General features: G+C 36.4%; 1 protein-coding gene across 1 annotated transcript in view; it reads right to left on the bottom strand.

The window, feature by feature from the left end:
• Positions 1–766: 766 nt before the first annotated feature.
• The window catches only part of FRK (fyn related Src family tyrosine kinase), a 94,546-nt gene continuing 84,805 nt past the window's right edge, over positions 767–10,507 (bottom strand). The window contains exons 6-8 of the mRNA XM_082633751.1: positions 4,282–4,463; positions 3,043–3,208; positions 767–2,657 (exon numbers count right to left, since the gene is read on the bottom strand). Coding sequence (XP_082489877.1) covers positions 2,449–2,657; positions 3,043–3,208; positions 4,282–4,463 — 557 coding nt within the window. The 3' untranslated portion in view covers positions 767–2,448. The remainder of the gene's footprint in view (positions 2,658–3,042; positions 3,209–4,281; positions 4,464–10,507) is intronic.

Genomic DNA, 10,507 nt, shown 5'->3' with positions numbered 1-10,507 from the left:
TGAACTCCAAGAAATAAACTCAAAGAAAATGAGCTATTTTCTTTTTATTTTTAATAACTGGTTATTTATAATTTGCTCTTTGCATTAGATTCTATGACTTTAAATAAATAATTGAATTTGTCCTATACATAGTCAACTAATTAGAAAGATTAGTGTTGACCTTCCCTTACAAATATTTGCTGTTCATAAAGGAATCAAGGGGCTCTATAATTGTTAGCTCCATATGACCCATTTTAGTTTCAAAAAAGTTTAAGTGTATATACACATACATACACCTATTTTATATGTATAGTATAGATACTTCATCTCAGGGGACTTTCTCCTTAATGGACACCTACCCAGGATCCAATCTTCTCTAATTTTATTCAGATAAGCCAATCTCCCAACCAGTCTCCAGAAAAGGTTACCATATTCCCAGCTTCAGTGTGGCAGAATTTATTCTCAGTCAGCACATAAGAGTCTATTATTGGTCTAGGGTTAGGCACATGACCCCAGTTTGCCTGAACAGAAAAAATGATTTTTATGTAAGCTGAAAATGCAAAGAGAGAGGCTTCCCATTTTCTCCTGCTGGGTGAAGAGAAGAGGGAACCCCAGTTGGTTCTGAGAGCCATCTATGGCCATAGGAATGAGGACAATGCTGATGGCAGAGGGAAGGTTGGGAAAGGACTTGGGTCTTTGTTAACATCATTGAATTGTTAATGGTATTGTGCATGGAGTCCTCTCTATCTTGTTAAATAACAAAAATTCAACTGAGTAAATTTAAAGATCAAATTGGCTTTATTCAGTGATTCGTGAATTGGGCAGCATCTCATTTAACAAATAGAAAGGAGCACGGCCACGCTGTAGAAAAGCAAGGGTTTTTAAAAGCAGAAATGGGGTGGGAAAAGAACATCATTAGCAAAGAATGCATTGTTTCTGACAAGGTCGCCCTCCTGCCCTCCTAAGCGGGATGGAAGGGGTCTATCATGCTGGCCAGGTAATTCCAGGTTGACTGGTTAAAGATTACATTTCTGGGAAATGCTGAAACTGCAATTAGTTTAAGTATTAAGTCTTGGTTTGCTGATATGGGGCTTAGCACAGGCGACTCCATCTGGGGCCTGTTGTCTCCTTCTTAACAACTTCTGTCTTCCAGTTACAGAGTATACAGATTTACTTAGTGCTTAATCTACTTTGTGTTGGGGTTTCTGTAACCACTTAAAAATGCTCTTCTTCCCCTTTAAAGAAAGATAAAAGAAGATACTCAAAATATTCTCAATATACTCAAAATTGTCTTATGAATTTTTTCATTCATATTGCTTTACATTAGAAGATCTTTGAATATATATTTGATTTTGAAAGCCCCTTTGAGAGCTCTCCCTAATCATCTAATGAGGCACAGAACTTGATACACCCATTGCTTAAGAAGAAATAACATTCTTACAAAGGTTAATGAAAACTTAAGATGAGTAAAAAACCCTCTTGTCCTATCACACAAAAAATACAGTTTCATAACCAATGTTATGAAACCTTATTATTCCTTATTCCTACTCTCTAGATCTGAAAGAGAGTTTGGCCTGTTTTGTAGCCTATATAGCAAAGGTACATTTTTAAAATTATTCAGAAATCCCAGGCCTTAGCAATCCTACTGCTCTCCTCTCATTTTCCTAAACTATTTTGATACTTATTTCTCAGATCTGGCAGGCTATTAGATGTTTCTTGCATATTTCCAAGATAATAACTCATCAGCTTTGCAAGCTGATTCTTAGCATTAAGAGATTAAAACTAATGTAGATGAATCTCAGATGACACATACCGAGGTAGAGAAAAATTCCATCATTTCCTTCTACAAAATGAGAGAGATTTTAATTCTTTTTCTCAACAGCTGCTTCATTTTTTTATGCATAGGAAAAAAAATATGTGCAATTACTCCAAGTACAATCAAGTCATTTAACATGTCTTTGCCTTCATTGTAGTTAACAGGATATTTTAAAAGAGAAAAAAAATCTCAAAGCACAGGTCCTGCTGTGCAGCAAAGCAATCAGATTTCTTCATAATAACAGCCTGATGGGATTCAGCAATCCAAGGAATAATGAATAACCACCTTAATCAGTAAACAGGAAAATGCTACAACAGTCACTGAGTAAAAATTCGCTATCATCTGTTGATCCTCTTGAATGGCATTTCAAACAATAAATAGAAATGTGTCTTTTAAGAAGGAAAATAACTTTGTTTAGTGCATTTGATTTTGCCAGGCATTGGGGAGATGATATTTCATCTTAGACTGTCCTGCAGTATTGCCCAGTTGATAAAATGTGCATATAATCTTTTTTGTATTATATGGCCAAACTTACCTTATCACTTGAATATGTCAAGATAAATTCATTTTTACAGTTGGTTAATATGATTGTATTTCTGAACTGATTACTGAACTCTATTGCAACTCCATTATTTTGTGTTCTTCAGTGTTCATCATGCAAAGTTATTTGTATCTGAATCTGAAGAGTCTGTTTCAAAATAATCCTCAAATTTCCAATGCAGTTTCTCAAATGTTGGCCGGTCCTTAGGCTCTGCATTCCAGCACTCCAACATGATGTTGTAGAATTGCAATGGACAGTTAGATGGTTGAGGGAGTCTATAGTTTTGACCCAACATCTGGATTACCTGAGCACCTGTCATACCTAAAAAATATAAAATGGAACCAACAAAAAACAAGTTGGAAATCAGAGTCTTAAATTAATAGATACTGACACTCTAGAGGACAAAGCAAATTGACTTCCCTGGAGAAACTATGAAGTCTACCATCCCCTTCCCAGACTGCAGAGACTAAACTAAATCCTACAGCAAGTAATGTCTATAAGACTGCAATTCAAGAGCAAAGAAGGAGGCAATAAACCCCCTCATTAATGCAAATCATCATCATCAAATTTTATCTGTTATGCTCCCACAGGCACATGGTGTGGTCAGCCTCATAACTCTGCCCTCTAAGTCTGGGCAAAGCAGTTAAAGTCACACCTAAGTAAGTGACCTGCAGCAGAAAGGCCCACTTCAGAATTAATTACTCACCACTATAAGGCATTTTGCCATAAGTAATGATTTCATAAAGAAGGATTCCAAATGACCACACATCAGACTTAATGCTGAATTTATTAGTACGAATGGCTTCAGGCGCAGTCCACTTCACCGGCAGCTTTATTTCGTGTTTAGATTCATAGATGTCTTCATTATCTACCTGTTAATGCATTAAGGAATCAAGCTAAGTTAAAGTGGGGTTTTTTTTTGGTCACCCTCATTCGTCTGTAACTTGCTTTGCATTAAAATTTAGAGGGACAAGATTCAAAATGAGTTTAGTTCAAATGATAATTACAGTAGCAAATTCCAAATCTGACACACAAGACTGAATAATCTGTGGGAATTCATTAATGAAATATTATTTGAGAGCCTACTATATGCTAAAAGTAGCACTGGAAGGAGCACTGTAATACATATGGGAAATTCATCTCTGATGACACTGGCTTTACACCTGGTCTTTAGCAAATATAGAAAGTGAAAGCAAAGCCTGTTTTCTGATTTACTGCTGGTATTGAAGAGCCACTGATGTTGATAATTACCATGTAGCCATTTTCTAATACTGAAAAGTAGGGTCCAAATGATTTAAATTAATATATCAACTCACTGGGGATTTAATTAATTTACAAAGAGAAAAGATGATAAATTCATAAAGATCAAAAGAGAATCATTTACTTGTGTTTCATGCCCCACACTCATATTTTTATGATACAATGTAGAAATAAAAAATTAAATTCAGAAAAAAACACCTACTATTATATCTCCTATATTAGTGTCTTTTGGCCTAATGTCATAAAATGGGAGCGGGGGTGGCAGGATTTTAAAAGCCAAGGTTTGCTGAAGAATTTTGGCAGCATGCCTGGCAGCATGCATATTAGTCTGGCATAAAGTGAGCAACAATGGATAGGGTAACTCTGTACAAAGAGTGCTGCCTTTTTTAAGGGAAATAGAGGCAGACAAACAGAGGCTACTGGTACTGAAAAACTGATCATTTATTCAACTGAAAACTTAATTATGTACTTTCCCATCTGGTTGATCATCGTTTTTTCTGTTTCTTTCTCTTTGGTGAAGAAATAGAAATAGGGAGTAGTTTGTCTGTAGATCCCTGGGATCCTGAAATGGTCTATGGACCAATAGAACTTGGAGAAATATGTTGAAAAATAACAGTAAATCTATTAGTATACTGGTCTAGCCTTTTGACCCATTACTAACTAATTAAAACAAAGCCAAATCTACCTTAAAAACTCTTGCAAGTCCAAAATCTGCCACTTTGTAGATACTATGTTCACCAACAAGGACATTTCTGGCAGCCAGATCTCTATGGATGTAGTTCTGGGACTCCAGATAGGCCATTCCAGAAGCAATCTGGGCTGCCATGTCTACCTGCTGCATCAGATGGATTTTTGATCCAGCATCATCTACGTAAAAAGAGAAAATAAGAGATTCACTTTGGAGAACATTTGAACTATTGAAGCAAATTCTAAGAATTTTGATGAATGAGCTATCAGTGGGATTAAGTGCCATAGAACTGAGAGAAAATAAATATAACAAGTACAAACCGTTCCATTTCCTGTGAAGGGTTAATGAGGCAACAATTTTCAGAGCTCAAACACATTTCAAAGCTGAGGCCCTCCCTTCCCTAAATGAGCATTTTTGGGAGAAAGGAGCAACAGTACCACATGATCCAAACACAGGTATAGATATCCGAAAGAGTCCAGGTATTGCCATTTTTAATACCACACGTCACTGACTCATCTCTTCATGGAAATTGTTACTTGGTTGCCTCTGGATTTCTTTGAAACATTTCATAGTTGTTTTAGTCTTTAAACCTAAAAATAATACTAATTTGCATGGCTGAACCAATGAAAAGCTCTCATTCTTCCATCATATTGTTCTTAAAAACTAGCTCACAAAATAATGAAGGCTCTATATATGTTACATAGTTATAAACTGTGTATATTACATTTGTACTCCATTAAGCTTGATGCATGCATTAAATTTTCCTTTCTTAGCCTGTTATTCTTAGAATAGGTTGCTTATCTCTCTATGAAGAGAAGGTATAGGCATGATATACCTTTCGTAGACATAGTTTCTCCTCCTGCTGATTCTATATAACTAAGTATAGGAAATTTATGTAGTAGAGTCAGTTTGATCATTACTAGAGAGATTAGTGTTATTTTGTGGTGACTTTGTGAAATGGGGTCAGCCATCCCTGGATAAGTGTTTAGCTGCCATACTGTTAGTAGAGCTCTTCAAATTTCTGGAGAACTGAAAAAGTCTCATATAAATCCAAATTATCATTATCCCTATCTGAATAAGCCAAATATTACCAAAAATGCATTGAATTTATGGTCAAGAGTCCCAGACACAATTCCTGACTTGAGCAACTACAGTACAGGAGTGAGGAAGATTGGTTTGAAGCTAGAGTGCCACAATTTGAATCAAGGCTCTGCCTTACATTTCTTCCTGACTTTGGGTGAGCTGCTTAATACTCCTGTGTCTCAGTTTCTCCATATATATAGCAATAATTATCATAACCTTGTGGTATTATTTGTTAAAATGAGAATTAAAATGAGTTAATACATGTAAAGCACTTAAAACAGTACCTGGCACCTAGGAAGAACTTAGTAAAGCCTACCTGTTCTTATTATCTATCATTGCTGCTGCCTGATCAGAATTAAACAGTTTAAGATTTGTTAAGCTAGAGATGCATATGGATTACCCAAGAGGGAATATCTAAAAGAAGACAAGCATATGGTTCTGAAGCTCAGAGGAAAGCATGCAGCTAGAAATATGGATTTAACAGTCATTGTTTAGGAGCAAGAGTTAAACATTAAAAGTGGGTGAGATTGCTAGAAAGTGATAGAATCATGAGAAATGCCAACATTTACAGTGGGCATATAAAAATAAACCTGCAAGAAAACTGAGAGGAATCAGCCTAAAGAATGAGAGAAGAACCAGAAGAGAACATCATAACAGTCAAAGGTTTGAGAAGAGAAAATCACCACTATTGTCAAATAAGTCCAGCAAGATAAGAACTAAAAAGCATTTCTAAAATATAATAATTAAGAAGTCACTGGAAACATTGGTTGCAGAAAGAGAGTCTCACTGGAGATGGAGTATAAAGGGTTAAGGGCTGAAGGGGAGCTGAGGATGTGGAGGTAGTAAGAGGAGATGTCAATTTCCAAAATCCTAGTCAAGAAGGGAAGACAAGAAGAAGCTAGCAGAGAAAAATGTAAGTCAAGGAAGGGAAAGCAATTATCATGAAGTTCCTGATAGTGAGGGATTGTCATTGATAAGGTAGTAGAGGAGTTTCTGGGCTGCTGGCTATGTTCTCATTCTTGATTTGCATAGTGGCTACACAGTTGTTTACTTGCTCACTTTATAATTACATGATAAATATATATGTAGAAAGGACGTAAATTGTGCATGTCCCTTCTACATGTATGTCATCTTTTACAATTAAAAAAATGAAATAAATGGAGTCAAGGGAAGTTTTCAAATGGGAAACACCTAAGCACAGTTTGTGTGTGAGTGTGTGTGTTTTTTTAATGCAAGCAGCATATTTAAATAGGCTCTGAGTAATAAAGGCCATTTATGACAAACTTGCAGGTAACATCATACTCAATAGTGAAAAGCTGAAAGCTTTTCCTCTAAGATCCAGAATAAGGCCAGGATGCCCACTCTCACCACTTCTATTTAACATAATATTGGAAGTACTAGCCACAGCAACCAACAAGAGAAAGAAATAAAAGGCATTCAGATTGGAAGAGAAGAAGTCAAACTTTTACTATTGGCAGATGACATGATACCATATACAGAAAATCCCAATAATAAGTAAGATTCATTTATTATTAGAACTAATAAATGAATTCAGTAAAATTTTAGGATACAAAATTAATATACAGAAATCTGTTGTATTTCTATATACTAATAATGAACTATCAGAAAGAGAAAACAATAAAACAATCCCATATACAAGCAAATAAAAAGAATAAAATACCTAGAAATAAATTTAACCGAGGAGGTAAAAGACCTGTAAAACTAAAAAACATTGATGAAAAAAATTGAAGATGATACAAATGAATACAAATGAATGGAAAGATGTTATGTGTTCATGGATTGGAAGAACTAATATTGTTAAAATGTCCATTTTAACTACCCAAAGCAATCTACACATTCAATGCAATCCCTATCAAAATACTCACAAAATACCGACAGAGCTAGAACAAATAATCCTAAAATGTGTATGGAACCACAAAGGACCCTGAATAGCCAAAGCAATCTTGAGAAAGAAAAATAAAACTGGAGGTATCACACTTCCTGACTTCAGACAAAGCTATAGTGATCAAAGCAGTATGGTACTGGCATAAAAACAAACACATAGCTCAATGGAGCAGAATAAAGAGCCCATAAATAAACTCACGCTCACATGGTCAATTATCTACAACGAAGAATATATAACGGGGAAAAGAAAGTCTCTTCAATAAGTAGCATTGGGAAAACTGGACAACTACATGTAAAAGAATGAAACTAGACCATTTTCTCATATACAAAAATAAATTCAAAATGGGTTAGACACTTAAATGTAAGACCTGAAACCACAAAACTCCTAGAAGAAAACACAGGCAGTAATCTCTTTGACACTGGTCTTAGCAATATTTTTTTGGACCTGTCTCCTCAGGCAAGGGCAACAAAAGCAAAAATAAACAAATGGGACCAAATCAAACTAAAAGGCTTTTGCATAATGAAGGAAACCATCAATAAAATGGAAAGACCGTCTACTGAAAGGGAGAAGATATTTGCAAATGATATATCCAATAAGGGGTTAATATCCAAAATACATAAAGAACTCATACAACTCAACATCAAAAACAGATAAACAATCTGATCAAAAAATGGGCAGAGGATGTGAATAGGCATTTTTCCAAACAGGACATACAGATGGCCAACAGGCACATGAAAAGATGCTCAAATCACTAATCGTCAGAGAAATGCAAATCAAAACCATGAGATATTACCTCACACCTGTAAGAATGGCTATTGTCAAAAAGACAAGAAATAGGGGTTTCCCTGGTGGCACAGTGGTTGGGAATCCGCCTGCCAATGCAGGGGACACGGGTTCGAGCCCTGGTCCGGGAAGATCCCATATGCCATGGAGCAACTAAGCCCGTGCGCCACAATTACTGAGCCTGCGCTCCAGAGCCCGTGAGCCACAACCACTGAGACCACGAGCCATAACTCCTGAAGCCTAGCGCCTGGAGCCTGTGCTCCTCAACAAGAGAAGCCACCGCAATAAGAAGCCCACGCATCACAACAAAGAATAGCCCCCCCACTCGCCGCAACTAGAGAAAGCCCGTGCACAGCAACAAAGACCCAACGCAGCCAAAAACAAAACAAAACAAAAAAGACAAGAAATAACCAGTGTTGGCAAGGATGTGGATAAAAGGGAACCCTAGTGCTTTGTTGGTGGGAATTTAAATTAGTGCAGCCACTATGGAAAACAGTATAAAGATTCCTCAAAAAATTAAAAATAAAACTGCCACATGATCCACCAATTCTATTCCTGAGTATTACCTGAAGAAAATAAAAACACTAATTTGAAAGATACATGCACCTCAAAGTTCATAGCAGCATTGTTTACAATAACCATGATATGGAAGCAACCTAAGTGTCCGTCAACAAATGAATGGATAAAGATGATTGGAACCCCGTCTGACACCGTGACTGCAGCCTTGTGAGAAACCCTGACCCAGAAGACCCGGCTCAGCTGCACCTGGATTCCTGACCACAGAAACTGAGATAATAAATGTTTGCCACTGTAAGCCACTAAGTTTTGGGGTAATTTGTCGTGCAACAATAAATAATAGTTGGATATTAGGAGAATAATATCAGTGCTATGTATATGGTTAAAAGCATGGACTATGGAGCCAGATTTCCTGGGTTTGAATTCTTGTTCAACCACCTTGAATAAGTTACTTAATCTCTCCATACCTCAGCTTCTTCAACTGCAAAATAGGGATGATAATAATAATAATACTTAGTTCATGAGGTTGTTAGAAGAATGAACTAAAATAATACTTGTATAGGACTTAGAAAAATTCCTGGCACACAGTAAGTGCTATATAGTGTTTTTTAGAGGAAAAAAAAATTAAAATATATACGCTCCTCTCCTACCACTATCCCATATGGTTGATTTTCCAGTAAATCACCTCATTTAATACTCAGAACAACTATAGGAAGTATTTTGCCCTGTTTGATCGGTGTCCTACCACTCAGAGGAACAGGTAATAATTTATAGAGTAGAGATTCAAATCCAGGATATGTTGGAGGCTGAAATCTCATGCGTCATAAATTCATTCTGTACTGCCTCCCTAAAATCCACCTTACACTCCTGAGCACCCAAAGTCAGGGGCTATGAAGAGACTTCCATTCATGCAGACAGCAAATAGTTATGGAGTTGTGTTCAGTTAAAGGGTATCTCAGTGAAAGCATTCCTGTCTCCTTCAATCCGCTTAACTGAACTGTCTGTGAGAACGATGAACAACATGCTAGGACTTGATTTGTAAAACAAAGAAAATATACTGACATATACTAGATGCTCTAGAAGTATTTATTGGAAAGAAAACAAGCCCAGCTAAAGTAAAAAAATTGCAGATATTTATCCTCTTTAAACTTCAGTAAGAAGTACCAGGCATCAATTACCCTTAGTGCTAAAGTTTTTTGACAAGCCTTTTCCATTTTGGAGAAATGTATTACAAAAAAATATTCAGCCAAGCTTAGGGTCTACAAAGATGGTTCTATAGAAAAATGTGTGTTATTTCAGCTATCAAATACAACATCTAATCCTATTACAATGGATATAAAAAGGTTTTCACTGACAGGCACAATAGTGAAGGAAACTGAGTAGTAACCTATTTCCTGCCCTGAAAAGTACAGTGGCCTAGGAACTGCATACAACCTCAGAGCACATTTCTAATACAGCAGCCAGATGTCAAAACTGATATAAACATTCATAGACCTGTGACAATTTGCATCTGCAGCAAGGAAATATTTTCAGTTATGTTCCATTACTCAAGAGCATTTCAGCTTAATAATATTTATCATTATGGGATGTTTAAGAGTGGCAGATACATTTTAAGATCACTTTGTTGAAATCAAATCCTCTTGATTGGGAAGGGATTATCTGTAATGAGCATGCCTTCATTACTCCCCCTGGCTGCTAAGTATCCAGGCAAATGAAGGCCTCTGTAAACTTGACCCTGATAGTTCAACCCAGAAGACGACAGAGTTTGTGCTCAACCCCGAGTAAAACACATCAACAAACCACAGAAATCCTCAATGTCAAAGGAGTTTGCAATATACTAAGCGTATCTTTGCAAGCTGATACCAAGCGCAACAAAACAAGTCCCAACTGTATTAGGTTCAGGATAGCCCTGACTTAATCTATCCATTAATTTAT

Source organism: Mesoplodon mirus (genome assembly GCF_964341445.2).
Source record: "Mesoplodon mirus genome assembly, chromosome: 10".
Classification (NCBI taxonomy): Eukaryota; Metazoa; Chordata; class Mammalia; order Artiodactyla; family Ziphiidae; genus Mesoplodon; species Mesoplodon mirus.
The sequence above is the reverse complement of the archived record's forward strand: the minus strand, read 5'-3'. Positions and strand labels throughout refer to the sequence as shown.